At 44.1% G+C, this 21,136-nt stretch overlaps 1 protein-coding gene across 1 annotated transcript in view; it reads right to left on the bottom strand.

Annotated features, from left to right (window-relative positions):
* Window positions 1–12,349, bottom strand: part of PRPF8 (pre-mRNA processing factor 8) — a 28,864-nt gene extending 16,515 nt beyond the window's left edge. The window contains exons 1-24 of the mRNA XM_090292927.1: window positions 12,281–12,349; window positions 11,976–12,086; window positions 10,796–10,964; window positions 9,506–9,670; window positions 9,196–9,414; window positions 8,863–9,075; window positions 8,642–8,767; window positions 8,440–8,545; window positions 5,351–5,541; window positions 5,103–5,222; window positions 4,822–5,011; window positions 4,568–4,687; window positions 4,324–4,458; window positions 3,831–3,960; window positions 3,382–3,578; window positions 3,048–3,254; window positions 2,759–2,922; window positions 2,497–2,623; window positions 2,204–2,396; window positions 1,756–1,943; window positions 1,399–1,637; window positions 832–978; window positions 431–641; window positions 132–248 (exon numbers count right to left, since the gene is read on the bottom strand). Of these exons, the coding sequence (XP_090149053.1) occupies window positions 132–248; window positions 431–641; window positions 832–978; window positions 1,399–1,637; window positions 1,756–1,943; window positions 2,204–2,396; window positions 2,497–2,623; window positions 2,759–2,922; window positions 3,048–3,254; window positions 3,382–3,578; window positions 3,831–3,960; window positions 4,324–4,458; window positions 4,568–4,687; window positions 4,822–5,011; window positions 5,103–5,222; window positions 5,351–5,541; window positions 8,440–8,545; window positions 8,642–8,767; window positions 8,863–9,075; window positions 9,196–9,414; window positions 9,506–9,670; window positions 10,796–10,964; window positions 11,976–12,075 (3,774 nt within the window). The 5' untranslated portion in view covers window positions 12,076–12,086; window positions 12,281–12,349. The remainder of the gene's footprint in view (window positions 1–131; window positions 249–430; window positions 642–831; window positions 979–1,398; window positions 1,638–1,755; window positions 1,944–2,203; window positions 2,397–2,496; window positions 2,624–2,758; window positions 2,923–3,047; window positions 3,255–3,381; window positions 3,579–3,830; window positions 3,961–4,323; window positions 4,459–4,567; window positions 4,688–4,821; window positions 5,012–5,102; window positions 5,223–5,350; window positions 5,542–8,439; window positions 8,546–8,641; window positions 8,768–8,862; window positions 9,076–9,195; window positions 9,415–9,505; window positions 9,671–10,795; window positions 10,965–11,975; window positions 12,087–12,280) is intronic.
* Between the last annotated feature and the right edge of the window lie 8,787 nt (window positions 12,350–21,136).

Raw genomic sequence — 21,136 nt, 5'->3', positions numbered from 1 at the left:
GCTAAACCATAAAGCATAGAGATTGGTACAGTGGACTACACTGGGAAGAAAGGAGCGCAAACCAGGAGAAGAGCTGAAAGAGACATGAGAAGGACAGAGGACATGACAAAAGCTGGTGCTGACTGATATACCTTGGTGAAGGTGGTGGAGCCAGAGGCCATCAGTATTTGACGCACGCGGTTGTGGAAGCGCTGCATTGACTCATCATCCACACGCAGGAAACACTGAGCTGTCCGCTCCTTGGTAACCTAAACCACAAGGTCAAGTTTAACTTGTCTCCAGGACTGCCACAGGAGCAAGGACCAACTCTGCCCACCCAACAAGCCTCAGATGATCAATAATGAAAAGTTGTGTCCGCATCCCTCACCCCCATTTACTGCGGAGTCACAGGGGTAGCAGTGCTATGTCTAGCCACCTTCCCAAGTTGTACCTCATTCTGTAGGTTCCAGACCCCGTCCTTGTGGGTGAACTCCTCATAGCTGGTGCGGCATTTAGGCAGAATGCGGCACTCAAAGCCACACATGTTGAAGAGCAGGTTGGGGTTGTCCTTACTGTACACGGACACAAAGCTGTTCTCCCACTGAACTGTAGTCACTGACCGTGGCAGACGGTTCTTGATGTCCCAGAACACTGCCCGACCCCTGTCCACAGAAAACATTTGGTCATATGAGTCTCCTGGAAGAAACCTCACTTCAAACGCCAGAGTGATGATATCCTGAAAGAGTACAACTTCTCACACCCAGGACACCACCTCTTAAATCCCCTCCAATTGTTCTCTGAGTCGCTCAGGCTGATATTCTTCCAGCCCCTATAGTTCCACTTAAGACTCACAAGTTGACATCATGCTTCATGAGGCGCATACGGGCATCTCGGGGCCAGCACTTCTTGTTATTATAGCCAACGATGTTTTCATTGTTGGGGTCAGGGTGCTCCGTCAGGTAGCGCTGGATCAGGTCTCGAGCCTCATCTGCTGTGAACCTACACCAGGTAAGGTGCATTGCTGAGGCCCCAATACACCAGCATACGACCTACAGCTGGTAGATGGAGCCCACCCCAAACCCCTACCCTTTTCACAGGACTTTATTCTATTTTGGAGCCCCAATCCAGCAGAAAGTCAACTAAAGTACAAGAGCCACTTTCAGAGGTTGGGCATATGCCTCAATGCCCGGCAGGGATAAGAATCCAGCCCTGGCCAGGATGCTCAGTTGGTTAGTGTCATCCTGTACACCCAAAGATTGTGGGTGCGATCTCCAGTCAGGGTGCATACAGGAGGCAACGAATGGCTATTTCTCTCTCACACTGACATTTCTCTTTCTCTCTAAAGTTAATAAACGTATCCTCAGGTGAAGATTTAAAAAATAAAATAAAAAAAGGATAAGAATCCAGGCAAGCTCTCACCTGAAGAAAATATGGATGCGATCAATGTATCTGCAGAAGAGACGAATTGGGTGGGCAGTCTCGGTGGCTATGTCCTGGAAACTGAGAAAGTCATTTGGCATCTGAGGGGGCCCAGCCATCTCACTGGCCCGGTGTAGTCCCAACACAAGCAAATCCATCACCAGGCCATAGTACTGCACGATGAATGAGGCAAACTGCAGGCCTCTGATGATCCCATATGAGTTCGTGTGGTTCATGTCCTGGAAAGAGACTTACAACTCTCAACCCCTGGCCACGTCCCAGGCTTCCCCAGGGCCACCCTCCATGGGCAGGACAACACCCCCTACAATGCCTAGTTACCCTGCCCCTAAGACACACCTTATAGTTGATGACGACATTGTTCTTGGCTGTCATGTAGTCAGCTATATTGTGGTCTACAATGAGTCGCAGCAGCCTATTAAGCAGGGTCAAGTCGATCTTTTCATACATCTTCTCAAAGCGGGACTCCAGCATGACGTTGCACTCACCCTCACTTGTTTCCCACACATCTTGTAGGTTATTGATGCCTGAAGAGTAAGCAAGACAGACAGGTCTCCAGGTTAGAAAGTCCCTTCCAGGCCTAGTGCCTACAGCAGCTATCACACTATAAAACCCAATTGCACTACCACTCTAGTTAGTCAGTCACCTCGATTGCCAAGAGCGTCAGCTTTGTTCAGTTTAACATTAACACTTACTTCCCTGGTATCATGAAGCAAGAGAGTAAATGAATTATGTGGTCCAAATGAGAATTTTGATTGTCCCTCAGGACAATTCTAGAAAAGTTTACCTTGGCACCACTTGTAAACAAGCAGAGGAGGTGGTTCTGTGTCAGCAGGCTTGATCCAGGGTGGGAAAAGGCGGCGCTTGTCCGCTTCATACCACAGGTACTGGTCCAAGTAGGCATCAGTGATCTTCTCCAGTGGTTCCACATCGTACACTGGCACCAGGTGGCTATAGAGATCCATGAACTCAATGCCCACCTGTGGGACAAGGAAGTTGGCTCACACCAATCCACCAATCACCTGGGTGCCATGACTGAATAGCAGGGCCAAAATAAAACTTGGGGGGCATTTCACTCACTTCTTTAAAGGCTCTCTGTGTGAGAAGGTGACGCTTGATGCGGGACAAAGCCTCATGCGGGTTGTCGTAGGCTTGCTCGATCAGCCCTAGCTCCTCCCTCTGAGACTGGTTTAACCGAGACTTCACACTGACAAGGCAACAGGAAAGTGAATAAGAACCAGGAGGGCTGAGGCTAACCCTTTCTCTAGACTCTGATGATGCCTTTCTGTGCCCCCATCCCCCCGCCACCTTCCCACAGGAACCTAGCTACTCCACTCCTCACCTGTAGGCTTCTTTGAGCCGCTCCAAGGCCAAGATGAGCAATTTGGTGTCATGTTTATAGGAGAGCGGGGGGAATGGGATGGGTGAGAACCTACGGCTTTCCAACCAATGCACAGTGGTGGTGTACACTGCCACCGCTTCCTCTGCTGTGATGTAAGGGCCATCCTGCGACATGGACGTAATAATTAGCCTCCCACCATGGCTCATCCCTCCAGTACAAGGCACGAGCACAACTCTGCAGTCTGCTCCCTGCCCTCCCCCCACACCTAGCCCATCCTACTCTGCCCAACCTTCAGGTAGTTGTGCTGCCGCTCCTGTTCTGCCTTCAGGTAGAGCCGGGTGAGGCGGCCCAGGTTCTTTTTGCAAACAGTCTTGTCCACAGTGGCCCCACGGCGGATGCGTTCTCGGTTGTAGTGGGCAGTGTTGGTCCACCAGTCAGCCTTGGCCTTCACATATCGAAGGATCATATTCTCTATGGGCGTTGGCAGTCCAGGGACCTGAATGTGCGAAAGACACAATGAGAAAGTGATGGGAGACACATGGTCCCCTCAAAGCATCCAGGAGTGGTAATCTTAACCCCAGAAGATGATGTCCATGTCTCCTCAGAGTTGTGGAGATACCCACCTTCCAGGGAATGTTGGCCTTCCAACAGCGCCAGGCTTCACTGAGGTGCTGCAGAATTGTCCGGGCCTTGTTCTGTTTAATCCCCTCAGGCATCATGTCCAGAATGTCATGCATCACAGCTGCTCGAAGCTCAAGGTCAAAATGTGACTCCACTCGCTGCTTTGTTACAGTCTTCGCCACCCCCTTTGAGTGGCGGCCTAGAAGTGAAGTGATTAAAAGATTCATTACTTTTAATAAGAGTCCCTACCTTCATGCCCCCCGCACTAACCATGGTTACAACAAAATAAGAGGCAGAATACTAGGTTAGGCCCATTAAAGAATAGGACTTAGAGGCAATCCAGCAAGAAGGGATTCTCAGTCTCAAACAAGGATAGGGGACAGAAAAGCACATATAAGATCTACCCTTGAAGATATAACAGGAGAAGTAGGGCACAGAAAAAACCACTCACCTTCAAACTGCCGGGCCAGGAGGTTGCCCAGCCATCGCTCCAGCAAAGGGGTGATACCACGCATGAAAAACAGCCAGACCCGCCAGCCAGCAGCCCAGAAGCCACAGCCAGGGCCCTTTCCTACAGGGCCCTATTATCCCAAACACAAGTCAAAAATACAAGTTAGCAATTCATTTAGACAACAATAAAAAGTTGGGCAGATATAGGAAAAAGGAGAACATACATGACAGCAAAGGGGAAAAAAGGGAAAAATCTGGGACCTCAACAGCTAAAATGGGATAAATAAGAAAATTTAAGGCAGAAACCCGTACCTAAAATTTCCTAGTTAGACCTAAAGGTGGGCTTGGGGTAGGGGGAATATTGAGGGGAGGAGGGCAGTTGAGATTCACAAGGTGAGGGTGGTAATGACACAAATAGGTCCCTGAAAAGCCCCCTGACTAGATATAAAAATTAAAATGATTCTGACATAGTGAGTATCTGCGCAAAGTCTCACCGTGTTGAAGCGGTAATAGATGAGATGCTTCAGGTCCTTGCACATGCGAATCTGTCGCATCAGCTTGTATTTATACCGGTACATGCCCGTCAGCTGCCCCACGTGGGCAAAAATATACTGCAATCCATCTGCCAGCTGCAAAACAAATGCCCTATCAGGCTTTAAGCTGGAGCCAGCTCCGCCATCAGCCCAGACTTCACGCAGCTTCTCACCAGGTATAGGGGTTGGGAATACTCAGCCTTACCTGGAAGGCATCCACATTGCCCAATCGATATTGCACATGACTGTCTACCACCAGCTTAGTTAAACGCAGAACTTCTCGACACAGATGGAAAGCATTTCCAAAACGAGATTTCTTTCTTTCCTGCAGAAGATGCCAAGAACAAGAAAAAAAAATTTTATCAGCAATGGTCCCAAATGGATGCCTTCTTTGGAGGGCCAGAGCAAAACCAGTCCATCCCTTAAGCCCAGGAGATCCTTGAGGTCCAATGCAGGCACCTTGGTGGTGAGCGTCTTGACAGGCTTGAGGTTGAAGTTGTAATCCAGGTGCAGATAGTTAAGGTTTTTACGGTGAATGAGAAGGTTGAGCATGTTGTAACCCTGGCGGCAAACCTGTAGCCCCACCTCCACCCAGTCCAGTTTTGTGGACTGGAAGAATTTGGTGGCTTTGAAGGAGCGGAACAGATACCTGGGGTGGGAATGAGAAGGAGAGTGAATGTTAGCCTGCTGATTATTTCTGGAACAAAAGAAGTCTGAGCAGGAGCCCTCAGGCACCTTACCTCTTTTTCTGGGCTTTAGGGGGCCGGTGCTTCAGGGCATTAAGCACGTAGTACTTAAGCAGCTTCTGGTAAGAGACCCTCACTTTCACAGGCTGACCAGCAGGACAATGCTCCCGGTACCTAGGAAAACAAAGCCCTAAGAGACCGGCCCATCTCTCCTTCCAGCCACTCTAATAAAGGTTGCATGCCCATTCAGTTGGACTCTTCTCCTATACATCTACTACCATACCCCCAGGTAGGAGCCTTACCAGTTCTTGACAAGGGGTATGTCCAGGGCCCGGCGGGTGCGACCAGAGCGTAGGTTGAAGGGCCGCGGGGCCCAGAGCAGAGCAATGCCATTGGCTGTATTATCCGTGTAGAGAGGTGTGTCCTTCAGGAAGGGCTCCACAAACTCTGGGAGTTCAAACTCCTCATCATCATCTGGTAATGGTTCCTGGCTCTGAAAGAAGAACCCCCAAGGGCTCAGCTCTTGCTGAACTGAGCAGAGTCCTGGGATGAAAAGGAAACTCTGGGGCCAAGCAGAGAGGCTACATCTGCCATGGAAACTGGGCTACCTGACAAGAGAAACCCTAAAGGGCCAAGGCAAAGGGGGCCAAGAAAACAAGCCAGGGCCAATGAGGAAAGCAACCATCACTAGCCACACTCCAACTGGTTCACCACCAAAGATCTCCCAAAGGAGCCCAATACTATAAGAAGTAATCACTGCTCTCTCCTCCTGCCCCAGCTCCAAAAACTGGGTTTAGGGAAGCAAATCTGTTCATGTTAAGAACATAATGGAACATAGATGAACATCAAAAAACATTCTATGTATAAAAAACCAGTCATAAAAGAGACCACACATTGTTAAAAAAAAGGGAAAAAAAAAAAGACCACATATTGTATAATTCTAGGAAATATCCAAAATAGGCATATATAGAGATTTAAAGTAGATTAATAGTTGCCTAGGCAAGGGAGGTTCAGAAGAAATGGAAAGTGACTTCCAATGGGTACAAGGTTTCTTTTTGGGATAATGAAAATGTTCTAAAATTGCCTGAGTTGATAGCTGTGCAACTCTGTGAATAAACTAAAAACCACTGAACTGTACACTTTAAATGGGGGAATGGTATGGTATGTGAATTAAATATCAATAAAAGAATTTAAGGAAAAAAAGAACGCAGTGGAAAAAGACCAAAATGAACTAAACAGTTACAGAGGAGGGACTTCCGGCCAAGATGGAGGCCTAGACAGACACGATGTGTCTCCCTCCCACAACTAAGAAGGAATACAACTACCTCAAAACTAGCGACAACCAGAAGTTCCAGAAAAATCAAGCTGCATGGAAGTCCAACAGACAAAGATATAAAGAAGAAATACTCAACCAGACAGTTAGGAGGGGCGGAGAGGATACAGTTAGGTGGCTGCAGCAGCCCGCAGAAAGTGCTGTCACACGTTTTAAAAAGTAGGGAGGGACACCTGAGAGCACTCCCAGCATCAGACCAGATTGCACAGCTATGGTTCCAGCGCCGGGTAGAATAAAGCCTCATTGCTACTGACTGTGCAAACCAGTGGGGGTTGGGGCGGAGGAAGAAACTGCCAGTCTCTCAGCAGAGTCCACTTGTTTAGAGGACCCCTACAGTCCTAGAATATCCACTGACCCACCCATTCTGGGAACGATGGCCAGGGCAGCAACTAGAGAGGCGCCAGTCCCATACAGAAGTGGGAGAAGTGCCTGGAAAAGGGGCGAGTGCTGAGCAAGCAGCATTGTTTCCTCTCAGACCCCTCCTGCACATACAGTGCCATGATGTGGTGAAATGGGTCGCCCAGACAAATACCTAAGGCTCCACCCCTTACAACGTAACAGGTGCGAGAGCTCTCCCTAAGACACAGAGGCAAACAAACACAGAAGCCTGTCAAGATGAGGAGACAGAGAAGTATGGCACAAAACAGGGAACAGATCAAGGTGCCAGTGGGAGAACTAAGAGATGAGGAGATAGACAACCTAACAGACGTAGAGTTCAAAACACTGGTGATAAAGATGCTCACAGACTTGACAGATATGCTTAAGTACAGTAAACACATAAGGGAAGAAGTGAAGGCTATGCTAAATGAAACAAAGGAAAATCCACACAAAAGCAATGGTGAAGGGAAGGAAACCGGGGTTCAAATCAATGATTTGGAACATAAGGAAGAAAAAAAGTCACCCAGTATACAATGAAGAAATAAGAATTTAAAAATATGAGGAGAGGCTCAGGAACCTCTGGGACAACTTTAAAGATGCCAACATCTGAATCATAGGGGTGCCAGAAGGAGAAGAGGAAGAACAAGAAATTGAAAGCTTATGTAAAAAAATAATGAAGGAAAACTTCCCAAGTTTGGCAAAGAAAATAGACATACAAGTCCAGGAAGCAAAGAGAGTCCAAACAAGCTAGACCCAAAGAGTACCACACCAAGACATATCATCATTAAAATGCCAAAGGTTCAACATAAAGAATCTTAAGAGCTGCAGGAGACAAGCAGAGTTACCTACAAAGGGGTACCTATAAGACTATCAGCTGATTCTCAAAAGAAACTTTCCGGGCAAGAAGGAACTGGCAAGAAGTATTCAATGTGATGAAAAGCAAGGACCTACAACCTAGATTACTCTATCCAGCAAAGCTAGCATTTAGAATGGGAGGGCAGATAAAATGCTTCCCAGACAAGGTAAAGCTAAAGGAGTTCATCATCACCAAGCCATTATTATATGAAATGTTAAAGGGACTTATTTAAGAAAAAGAAGATCAAAACTATGAACACTAAAATGACAACAAACTCACACATATCAACAAATGAATTCAAAAAATAAAAACAAAATCCAACTAAGCAAACCAGAATAGGAACAGAATCAGAGGTATGGGGATCATTTGGAGGGTTATCAGCTTCGACAGGGAAGAGTGAGAAATGGGGAAATGGTGTAGAGATTAAGAAACATAACTGGTAGGTACAAAATAGACAGGGAGAAGTTAAGAATAATATAGGAAAGGGTGAAGCCAAAGAACTTATATGCATGACCCATGGACCTGCACTAAGCTGGGTGGGATTGCTGGAGGGGAACAGGGTACTGGGCAGAGGGAAGCAAAGGGAAAAAAAATTGGAACTACTGTAACAACATTATCAATAAAATATACTTAAAAACAATTTTTTAAAAATATACTTAAAAAAAAAAGTTATAGAGAAGTAATGATAAAGTCCCTATGGATAATCACAGAAACCAAAATTATACCAATAACTTCCTTGTAATGAATTCTTATCTAGTAACACCTCAACCACAGTCAGAAAATTTCTCTTTAAAGAGCCAAAGTCAAATGTCCCTTCCTCTCACCTTAACTGAGTGCCTGTGGGAAATTGGGTTGATCAAAGGATCAAAGTAGAAAGCTGGCAAATCAGGATCCTCCGTTTTGATGAATACAACATTAGGAGTGTGGTACCTAAAATAAAAGAAGAGTTAGCCAAGATCCTCCTTTGGTAGCCCAACCTATATGCCAGCCTTCTCCCTTCCCCCAGCTGCGTTCCAGTTCTCTCACCAGGTGAGGTGGACGTGGTGTGGAAGGTTGTTGTACAAGTAAGGAAAAGCAATCTTGTATTCAGTGCGGATAGGCTGCCGGATGATGATCTTATTAATATCATTGAATTCATTCCAGTCTTCATCCCTAGGGTACAAAATCAAAGATAAGCAGACTAGTTAGAGCTTAAGGATCAAGATTAGATTTTATTCAACCCAAAATCCCTACTCTGTCCAACTTACTGTAGGTTGATATCTCGAACAAGAGGTTCAAATTTGGGGCCTCCAGGAATGGCCATATTGAGTGCCTTGGAAGTAAAGAAGGCCTTCAGATCAAACAGATAGAAATAGTTGTCATCCACCAAGTCTGTCAGAAGCTGATTGGCCAGGCGGTAGAGAGTGGACATCATGGGCAGTGTGAACTGCCAGCGCTGGTAGGTGGAGCCATTCACATACCTAGGAAAAAAAAGAGACCCATGTCGCTATACCAGCTAGCCAAGCCACACCACCGACTGCTCGTCCAGGACTCCGGGATCTCCAAAACTCTCACGGGAGTGGAACGCCAACCACACTCACTTCCTGCTGTCTCTCAATGGCTGGTGGTCATAGAACCAGTCCAACACAGGCGCATCCTCCTCAGGGTCCAGTTCTAGCTGAATAGCCTCCAGTGGCTCAACATCTAGGATGTTGTCAGCATAGTCCAAAGGCGGCTCCTCGTCATCAAAAGGAGGGAAACGCATTCTCTTGAAATGCCTCCTGTCTCTTTTTTCTCGCCGCATCATAATCCACATTGACCTGGAAGCCCACAACAATGTCACATAATGGCTGTCACCCACTGCCTCCCAACCACCACCACCACCACACACCATGTTCCAGCCCTTCTTACCCCCACTGGGAGATGTAGACAGGCTCAATGACCCATGGAATCTCATTGACAAAGGAAATAGCTCCAGTAATGTGGTACAGCACAGGCACATCCCGAATCTGCTCCCAAGGCATCGGCATGTTCTCCAGGAGTTTCAGGACTGCATGGGGCATGTACTTTAGGGCACTGCAACATTAGGAAGGTAGATGATTGCACGTCGCAAGGTGTTCTTCTACCTGTCCCACTCAGAGAAGCCACATGGTATCACAGTACCAGATTCCACAGAAGATCTTACCTTACAAACTTAGCACACAGGTTTTCCATGACCAGGAACTCAGCTTTCCCCTCTCCAATTGTGCTACTCTTCTTAAACTCCAGTCCCACAATACTGGGGTTCAGTACCTCTGAAGACAGTTTTTAGGCTGTCTCACTGTCTATTCTCTTTGAACTTTCCCATGTTAATAAAATATTCACCATACTTTATTGCAACCATTTGTCTCCTGTCATGCCACTAGACTAAAAGCTCCAGAAAGGCCATTACTTACCGTTCACTGCTGTAGCCCTAGTACCTAGCACAGTTCTCAAGAAAGTTTTGAAGTAAACAAATCTTCCATGGCTGTCTTGGTGGTCAATGAACTGGTTAACATTTTTGTGTCCAAATGTAAAAGGGATTTGCTAAAGTATTTGTACCTGTACTCACTCAACTTTGGGCCATAGAAAAATAGGTGCATAGATATCTCAGGTGTTAACTACTCTTGAACCTGAGAATTCTGGTCACTGAGGAGCTACAGGCAAGAAGAATGCAGAGTGTCCTGTTACGGGCTTCAACCCTTTCAAAGATAGGAACATTTTATCATAGCACCAATAGGACAAATAAAGTTCCAGTCCCGCCCTGGCTGGTGTGGCTCAGTAGATTGAGTGCTGGCCTGTGAACCCAAAGGTTGCCAGTTCAATTTTCAATCAGAGCACATGTCTGGGTTGTGGGCCAGGTCCCCATTTGGGGGTGTATGAGAGGCAACCTATTGATACATCTCTCACACATCGATGTTTCCCTCCCTCTCTTTCTCCCTCCCTTCCCCTCTCTCTAAAGATAAATAAATCTTTTTTTTTTTTTTTTAAGAGCATACGAGAAGATCTGGAATTATCACAGAATCCTAATGGTTTTCTCCCTTTTCTTATAACCACCAAGATGGGCTGCCCCAAAGATAAAGTCCCAAAACAATAGAGCAGCTATCCAGGACTGCACCTTATAGAACAGGGAGAAAGAAAGGGGGCCAAACTCCAAATGAAATAATATCAGATGTTCTTTACCCCAAGTAGACCCTTTTGTCATGGCGAAACTTCCTGTTGGTCATATCTCCATGGTCTCGGATGATCTTCCTGACATGTTCTGGGGGCATGTCTTCCTTCTGAGCATCCACAAATCCAAACTTCCGCTTTTCGGCATAGCGCTTGGCTTGCAATTGCTGCCATTTTCGGGCTACAAAGATATGTCAGTTTAAAGGACTGCACAACTTTAGTCTAGTCATCTCCATCTCTTGACTTACAGCAGCAATTTTCAACCAGTGTGCTACACAAATTTTTAAAACATGTTAACACATTACTACTTAATCAAGGGCACTGATCTCTTTTCCCTTGAATTGTCATATATAAAAACGACAAAACAGCCAACAACCGTCTGGTGTGAATGAAACAATATATTTATTTTTTTGTCAAATCGGCAAAAGTAGATTTTTTTTGTTTGTTTAAACATATTTTTTGGTGTGCTGCAGGATTTTAGTTAATTACTTTATGTGTGCCATGAAATGAAAAAGGTTGAGCCCAGGACGCCCAGGCTCAGTCAGTAAGAGCATGCCTGATACGCCAAATTTCATCCCCACTAATGGTACATACAAGAAACAATCAATGAATGCATAAATAAGGGGAACAAGAAATCAATGTTTCTCTCTCTCTTAAAAAAAATCAATTAAAATTTTTAAAAAACAAAAACAAAAAAAGAAAAAGGTTGAAAACCACTGCCCTAGGGTGAGGGCCTATCAGGATGTATAAAAGAGGAGCTGGCATCCAGCAGGAGTACTTCTGGCTAATTCTCTTGTCAATTCGCTATTCTTTAATTTTTTTCCTTCTACTTATGTTATTTTTTTAAACGCTTCACAAATTTGCATGTCATCCTCGTGCAGATATGTTACACATAAGTTTTTATTTTTTAATTTCTCGTTCATTGTATTTTAAACCCATATATAAGGTTCTGTCTGCATCGCTATTGCATCCACATTGTTTGAATTGGTGTCTGCAAGCAACAGACGTTTCTAAAGACTGATTACGTGAAAAAAATGGGGGCGGGGGGCTAATAAGTGCTCTAACAGCTAACATTTTGAGACTTGCCAAAACAGACAAAAAGAAAGGGTTCAAACCCGTTGCACACGCGCATGCGCACACCCATCCCCACATCTCCGGGCCTGTAGACACAGCTCCCACACGCTTTCCTCACCTTTCTCCTGCAACTTCTCCTCCGACATGTAGTCCGGCAGCGGAGCTAGAGGGCCGGGCACCGGGTTACCCGGCCCTCTGTAAGGAAATACTCCGGCCATGTCCGGAGAATCTGGGGGAAAGGCGAAAGAAAAAATTTAACAAGCAGCGGGGCTTGGGCCCACAAGAGGCGCAGCAGAAATGCATCGAGACCCCCGGCTTGCACCCCCTCCTCACTTAAGAGTGGACGCAGCCCGGTCCAACCCCTCCGGCCCCTCAATCCGACCCCATCACGCCTCCCGCTGCCCCTTAAAATCCGCCACACACCCTTACAGCCCCTCACACAGACGACCACTTGCGGGTAGAGCAATGGCGGCAGACTTACGTCCGCGCCGTGCTGCCAACACCGGGAAGTGCGCAACCCAGGTTCAGCAGCTGATCCAATAGGCGCCGATATGCTCAGACAGATTAGAGAGATCACCAATTAGAATTACATGTAGGGCCAGAGGGGGCGGGTCTATGGGGAAATTATTTGAACGTCAGGGGCGTGGTCGGAGTAGGCACAAGTCCCGCCTCCCGCATTTCTCAGTGAGCTGCTAGTCCCTTCTGCAGATCTCATTGTCTTATCTGAGACTGGCATGGAACCGCTAGAGACCCAAGCTTCCAGAGTGTTAATAAAGTTGTCAAAACTTGCACATTATTTTGTGTCTCGTCTCATAATGTAGACTTGAGATGCAGTACCAGTTCCGAGTCAACCAGTCCTTTGTTAATGCATGCTTTCATTCATTCAACCATCGTTTATTTTATTTTTATTGATTTTTTTTGAGAGAGAGATTTGTTGTTTCACTTATTTATACATTCATTGGTTGCTTCATGTGCCCTGACCAGAGATCAAACCGCAATCTTGAGATATTGGGATGACGCACTAACCAACTGAGCTACCTGTCAGGACCTCAACCATCATTTATTGAGTACCTACTATGTATTATTGGTACTATAGCAGGGTCGGGCGTGGGAATAACCTCACTGAGTTCAAAGGGCAGCGAAGAGGAAGACCAGATTCTTAGATTTGTTGTTATGGAATTTTGGGAGCAGGGCATTAAACCCTACGTACGGAGTCAAAAAGGAGATTAGTCAATGAAACTCGAAATATAAGAGACGGTGGGAAAGAAAATTGCTGGGTGCCTTTCCCCCAGCCCTCTCCATTCCTTTTTTGTCTCTCTGCAATGATTACACTGTGGAGTGTATAGTGGACCCCCTATAAATGCTTCTTGAATCCCTTAGGCTCTGCCTACATCTTGCTGTCTGAACTGCTCTCCAACTCCTGCTATTCTTGTTTTTCATTTCCCATCCTTGTTGCTTCATCCTTTGGTAACAACTTTCAAGCTGATTTAGCAGATGAGTTTGTTTGAAGTCACACCAAGTTTATTGTGGAGGGTGCGGGAGAATTGTAACCAGTGCAGCCTCTCAATCTAGTTGGAAATTTCCGTCATCGGCAGCCGTCCGTCTCGAGAGACGATGGTGTAGCTTCTTAAGAGTCTATCTGCACGGCTGAGAATGGCTGTGCAGTCCGACTCGGGAGTGACATGGTATCTGTCTCCTCCCCTGTTGAATCGACATCTTGCGATGACGCTGGAGTGTCCTCTCCAGTGAAGCTGAAGCTCCAGAGCCTGGGCAGGGTGATATGGAGGGTCTGCTGTTGCCCATGCAGCAGACCGCCCCCCTCTTCGCAGCTGGAGGGTCCAAGGGAAAGACGGAGTCAATACAGCTTGGCTTCAGGTGCGCCGCAGGAGTTGCCGGTGTTGACTACAACGTCAAACCGCCTTAGGGACTCCGGCTCCGGATTTTCTGTCGGGGTTTACTCCCTTAGCCTTTCCCCTGAAGAGGTATGCCGCAAGGCAGCGGAGGTTTTTTGGAGTCAGAGTTTTCCTTCTCTGATGTGCCCTGACTGGAAGATCGAACCAGCGACACTTAGCTCACAGGCCGACGCTCAATCCACTGAGCCAAACCAGCCAGGATATAGTTGGAAATTTAAGACTCAAATAATTAGAGAAAAATGCCAATGAGAGTTCAGGCAAGTGCTGACTATTGTGAAGGATCATACACTTTAAAGAAGGAAGAGAAACGTTATCAGAGGTTTGATGGAGATGGATGGATGTGAAGGATTTGATGGAATAAGAAAGAGGAAGGAGGAAAGAGTTGCAGGTGGTGGAAACTGCTAGAATAATAGTGTGTTTGTTTGTTTTTTTGAGAATTTTTATGAGTTTGAGTCAAATTAATGACACATACTTGGAGTAAGATCTTAAATGTTTTTAGAGTTAGAGTTTAGAAAGAGGAACATGATATTCTCTAAAAAGAGCTGACCCATCAACATGGCTTCAGTAAAAAGTCCAGAATCATCATTACTATGTTCATCATTGTTATGGTAGTGAAGTCTTTACCACCTGTATAAGGTTCACTGTGCACCAGTTATTGTTCTAAACCTTGGTAAAATCCTAATATTGACTATAGTTTCATAAAAATATTGTGCTATTAATAAAGTCAATTTCTAATAATGCCAACAATAATGTTAATTTCCTGGTTTTGATTGTCCTACTATTGTTATGTAAGAAGTTCTCAAGTGGGTGAAAGATACACAAGAAGTCTGTACTATTTTCTAAATATCATAATTGAAATATAGTTTGCATTCCATAAAATTTACCTGTTAAGCCCTCACTGGTGTGGCTCATTTGCTTGGGCATCATTCATGGAAAGTGAAAGGTCGCCAGTTAGATTGCTGGTCAGGGCATACAAAAACAGTTTACCTCTGTAAATTTTACAATCCAATGATTTTTAATATGTTTATGGAGTAATGAAATTATCATCACTATCTAGTTCCAGAACATTCTCATCATCCCTAAAAGACACTTTGTTCCCATTAGCACTCGCTCCCCACATCCTCCGCCACCTATTCCTCAGCACTAGGAAACCACTAATCTATTTGCTGTTTGTATAGATCTACCTAATCTGAACATTTCATATAAATGATATTATAAAATAGTGTGGTCTTTTGTGACTGGCTTATTTTACTTAGCATAATGTTCTTGAGGTTCATCCTTCTTGTAGCATTACATAATTTCTTTGGAGAAATGTCTTTTCAGATCCTTTGCTCATTTAAAAATTGGGTTGTCTTCTTATTATTGAGTTGTAGGAGTTCCTTATATATTTTAGATACAAGTCCCCTGTCATATACAATAAATGCAAAATATTTCTCCCATTCTCTGGGCTATCTTTTCACTTTCTTGATGGTGTTCTTTGAAGCATAGAAGTTTTTAATTTGGATAAAGCCCAACTTTTCAAATTTTCTCTTCTATTGCTTATGATTCTATTTTATTTTTGCTCTTAGCGTCAAATCTTAGAAAGTATTGCCTTAGCCAAGTTACAACATGTACTTCTGTCTTCTTGTAAGAGTTTTATAGTTTTAGTTCTTACATGTAGGTCTATGATTCATATTGAGTTAATTTTTGTGTGTAGAATGAGATAGGAGTCCAAATTCCATCTTTTACATGTAGAAATCTAGTTGTCCCAGCACCATTGGTTAAAAATATTGTTCTCTTCCTTTTGAATTGTCTTGGCCCCTTTGCCCAAAAATTAATTGATCATTTCTTTGTTTCTGGGCTCTCAATTCCATAGGATTTACCTATACATTTATTTTTATGCTCTCTGTGCCACTTCTGTAACTTCCATGTGAGCCTATAATTATTTCAAAACAAAAAGTTAATAAATAAATAAGCTAATTCAACCCTCAAAACAACTTAACAAGATAGGTATCATGATAATCCCCATTTCACTAATGAGAACCCCAGACTCAGAAAGATGGCGTGACCTGCCTTAGATCACATGATTAGTTACATGAAATGTGTCATGTTCTAACAACTTTACATGCATTAGTTCATTCAATTGTCACAAAAATCCAATGAGGTAGGTGCTATTATTAGCCTCATTTTATAGGTAAAGAAACTGATGCTCAGAGAAGCTGAGCTACTTGCTCAAGGCCCCAGAGACAGTAAATAATTACTCTGGAGCTCACATACTTAACCATACTGCCATATCATTTTCTATGTTCATGCAGAGAAGCATAGATTATGTGGAATGGCAAAATTTAAGCCAAAGTAAAGCTGGTCTTGAATTCCAAGCAGAGTTTTGACATTCTGCCAAATTTGGACCTATTTGGCAATGATTCCCAAGCTTTTATTTATTTATTTTTTAAGCTGGAAAACACTTGTGCAAATGAAATAATTTACAAATCAAGAAATTAAAACTTACAGAATTAAGAACTTCTGTTAGTCTTTTTACTAGTCAAAATAGTCTGTCTGAGTTAGTCTGATGAAGCTCAGTTGAGTAGAGAAATGACCAAGCCAGGAACAGATCTGAACAGAAAATATCCGCTGCCACTCTTATGGACCACTCATTGCAGTCAAACCAGTCTGCTCGTTGTTTGAGTTTAACCCTGGGCTTGGAGGTGACTGCAGGTCATACAAATGAACAAGTTCTCTAGCTAAAAATACACAAATGGCAGTCTAAGAGCTGAGATGAAGGATTTAATTATCAGACCCAAATTGATACTAAAGTCATGAGAAAGAGTTCACAGAGGGAAGAATAACAGAAAAGCAGTTGAGAAAGGCTTGAGACACACAGCCTAGGATAGGAGGAAGCCAGAAAAAACCTGGGAAAGAACATCTGGACAGGTCAGGAGAAGTCTACAGGAAGGACGAGCTTCAAGAAAAGAATGTAAAATGATGCAAAGGTAGAGGAAGACTGAGAAAGAACATAAGCTTGATTTGAAAGAATTCTCTGAGCAAGGATAGCAGTTTCAGAAAAATAATGGGAGAGGAAGGTTCCAGGTTGCGAAGAACGTGCATGAGACAGTGGTGGCAATGGAAATAGATTATTTGAGAATTTAAACATAAAAGAAAGACATGAATTTGGATTGAAGCAGGAGGGTGAAGAGCAATTGAGAGGAGTAGGAAAGTAGATTAAACTCATGGAACTGGCAGGTACATTGGAGATTTTCTTGTCCAAACTCCGATTCAGTGCAGGAAGTCTTTCCAAAGTGTATATAGCTGTCAAATAACTTCTTCTACAAATTTTAATGCACACCTCCAGGTGCAGTCCTTGGCAGGGCACCAGGATACAGAGGAGAGCAGACTAGACCTAGGCTGCTGGGAGCTTGTCTTTTAGATGTGGAGATGTATATTAAATAGCTAGTTACACAATTGCAATGGTTCCTCAGTACCCTCATGGGATCAGTTTCAAGACCTCCTGCAAATACCAAAATCCAAAGATGCTCAAGTCCCTTATATAAAGTGATGTAGTATTTGCATATAATTTATGCATTTCCTTCCATATACTTTAAATCATCTCTAGGTTACTTATAGACCTGGCTGAGTAGCTCAGTTGGTTGGAGCATCGTCCTGACATGCCAAGATTGCGGGTTCAATCCCCAGTCAGGGCACATACAAGAAGCAACCAATGAATGCATAAATAAGTAGAACAACAAATCAATGTTTCTCTCTCTCTCTCTCCCTTCCTCTCTTTCTTTCTCTCTGAGATTAATTTAAAAAACTATAATTTAGATTACTTATAATACCTAATATCATGTAAATGCTATGTAAATAGTTGTTATACTGTACTATTCAGGGAATAATGACAAAAAAAAAGCCGTCTGTATATATTCAGTACAGATGCAACCATCATAGGCCTAACCACATAGTACACGTCAGCAATAATGTGACATTTTCCCCCAATATTTTAAACCTGAGGTTGGTTGAATCCCCTGCAATTGAAATGTTTTGTTTTTAGTTTTAGTTTTTACAAAGTTCTACAGTATTGCAGGATTTGCTACAAAGAACAGCTGCTTATGCTCCCTCTGACCATTTCTCCCTCCCCACAAAAAACACTTTCACCAATTGTAGCTGATTATTTTGAAATTTATTGCCATATCTTCAAGTAATAAACCTGAATCAATATTTCTTGACTTTTTACTTTTAGGCATTATCTACGCTCTCCCCACTATAGAGAATGGAGACCCACCTCTCCCACCAGCCTCCCAATACATATATGAATATGAATTTTTTTAATTCAATATATGTCAAGGAAATGTTGCTGCAACTGTCCTAGGTTTTACCCTCTGTTTCTCTCCCTGAAGAAAATTACATTTTTTAAAAATATTTTTAAAATTTATTCTTTGAGAGAGGGGAAGGGAGGGAGAAAGAGAGGGAGAGAAACATGGATGTGTGAGAAATATCAATCAGGTGTGTCCTGCACGCCCCCAACTGGGGACCTGGCCCGCAGCCCAGGCATGTGCCCTGACTGGGAATCAAACCATCGACCTTCCGGTTTGCAGGATGATGTTCAAACCACTGAGCTACACCAGTCAGGGCAAGAAAATGATGTTTGATGAGCGGCTGAGAGGAGCAAGTAGCAGCGTTGTTCTAGACCAGGGCAGCAGCAGGAATTCGTGGCACTCCAGTTCTTCAGGCTCCACTGTCCTCGCTTAACAGTGCCCTGATGTGGGATCTAGGGCAGAGAGAGCAACTGTCCCAGTGTCTTAGCCCCTGGGATTAACAATGCCTACCAGAAAAGTTCAAGGAGGTGAAGGAGTTCTCTGAAGAGCACAGGCAGGCAGGGCAGAGTGAGGGGGTGAAGCTTAACCCAAAGAAGTCATTTACTATCCCTGTGTAGTGCACGGCACTGCTGAAAGGGGTTCGAAAATGAGAACACAGGCACTCTGGGTGGTGATGAAGAAGTGCTTTATTAGGGGAAAAGTATAAATCAATAGTAATACACAGGGAAAGGCAGAGGGGAGTTTCAGGGGCAATACATCACCAACCAGGCTATCAGCATCTGAAGTCACAGAGCAACACTCAGGGAGCCCTGGGGCGGTGGTCCTCCAGAGCCTTGGTGGGAACACTCGGGGTCCCAGGCAGTGTGTCCGCTCCACAGGTGAAACTTCAGAGGACTGCTCCCAGCTCCCTAGCTTATATAGATTTTTCTAACAATAATTATATGAAGATAACTGCTCTCTGTGTGACAAGAAACACCTGGTGGGTCCTTGGCCTCTGGGAACTGGCCAGATTCCCAGAATACACAGAGCCACCCCACCCCCCTTCTAGTGTTCAAGGTTGGTACAGTCTTGTTTGGGGGATGCTTATATAATAGCTCTTGGCACTTTTCACTTCTGGGGTCGTGCCTGAAACCATGTCCCCAGTTCGCTTTTAGGCCTCAGCAGTACACCCTGGAAAGTCAGATACTACCCCAGAGTTTGTTTTTGGTTTTGGTTTTGGTTGCATGGTGGTAGGCACAGAACCCTTTGCAAGGACCCTCATATCGCACTACAGGATCGAACTCCAATCTTCTACTCCTAAAGCCTGCATAGCTTGCATCCCTCTCTCAGTATGAGAGTCACTTCTGTGTTCAGTTCCTGCAGATGTGGCAAGTGAAAGTTTGTCTCCCACCAGGTTAAAGGCAAGGAAAGAATGTGCTCACAACACTGAGTTAAATGGTATTCATGACTGCAGGGACAGCTGAACCGGACCTCTGTCCTGAACAGTTACTGCATTCCTGAAAAGTGCAGAAATCAATACTTGGTGAATAGAAGTCTGGCTTTCAGACTGAAGCATCCTGACTTGTAAATACCACTTCAGAGGCAATTTATCTGACTTGATTGATCTTCAGTTGTCAGCTGGCTCCTATTTTTATACCTTAAAGTTTCTCCACTCCTCACCGTTCCTGTAAAGAAAGAGGCAAAATTGTGTATAAGAAGGAGCCAGAACTAAATCAAAGACCTGGATTCTAATTCTGGCTGGGTGTGCTTGGATAAGTCACAACTTTTGTAGGCTTCAATTTTCTGCAAATTGAAGTGATAAGACTGGATAATCTTGAAGGCGAAGTATTGATATATGAGGTCTGCCCAGAAAGTATCCAGCCATGTAATATGAAAAATAAGAGACATTTATTGAAGAAGGTACAAGAAACATTGTACATAGGACAATGACAACTCAGTCTCCTTCAGAGTAGGCACCTTGGGGACCTCACACAGTTCTTCGAGTCATCATCAGCGGCCCTGTTGTATTTTCCTGAATCTTATAGATGGTCTGAAATCTCTTCTCTTTCAAAGGTGATTTTAGTTTTGGGAAAAGCCAGAAGTCACAGGGCACTGATTTTGGGCTGTAGGGGGGCTGAGTCTCCTGGATGATCTAATGTGTCACCAAAAATCTCTGCACAAGATGTGATGCACGAGCAGGCATGCTGTCATGATGAAGCTGCCAATCACCAGTTGCCCCTGGGTGCGGCCTTCTGAATCATCCAAGTAGTTTCCACAGAGGAATGTTCAAGCTTAATGCAAAATCTGATGCAGATTCATTGCTCTACTTGCTCAGTCATTTTGAATGCAATGGCAACACAGTGCACATGCTCACTCAATGGCATCTATGGCCCCCACTGACTAGTACAGTGAAGTTATCACCGTTCATACGTGTGCATCCCAGTCCGCTCTCCTTGGCTGCCAGGTTACATTGATGTTGCGCAAACCATTCTTGTTATATTAACAATGGCTGGACTTTTTCTGGACAGACTTTGTATATATGTTTGAGTCCAGGCCTCGTCACTAACTGGCTAAGTAACCTTGAGAAAGTTGCCTTGGTTTACTCATTTAAAAAAGTAGGATGAGGTCCTTGCCCAGTAGCTCAGTTGGTTGAAGCATCATCATACCTCAATGTTGTGGGTTTGGTCCCACATCAGGGCACAGACAAGAATCAAGCAATGAATGCGTAAATAAGTGGAACTACAAATCAATGTTTCTCTCTTTCTCTCCCTCTCTAACAATCAATAAATAAAAATTTAAAAACAAATAAGTAAAGTTTTAAGTCTCTATTGTGCAGGATTAAATGAAATACGGTATAAAGGGTGTCTGATGTGGTAGCAGTGCAACAAATCTCTAGCCTGGGATGCTGACTTTTAAGATAATGATTCTAAACAAACACTTTATTTATATACAAGAGCACTTTAAAAATTTTTTATTTTTCTATTACAGTTTACATCAATATTATTTTGTATTAGTTTCAAGTGTATAGCACAGTGGTTAGACAATGACATTCTTTACAAACTGTTCCCCCTCCCCCCGATATTTCCAGTACCCACCTG

Source organism: Furipterus horrens, unplaced genomic scaffold (assembly GCF_987537825.1).
Source record: "Furipterus horrens unplaced genomic scaffold, mFurHor1.1.pri manual_scaffold_11, whole genome shotgun sequence".
In the NCBI taxonomy this organism is placed as follows: domain Eukaryota; kingdom Metazoa; phylum Chordata; class Mammalia; order Chiroptera; family Furipteridae; genus Furipterus; species Furipterus horrens.
Note: the sequence above shows the minus strand (reverse complement) of the source record. Positions and strands in the feature narration are given on the sequence as shown.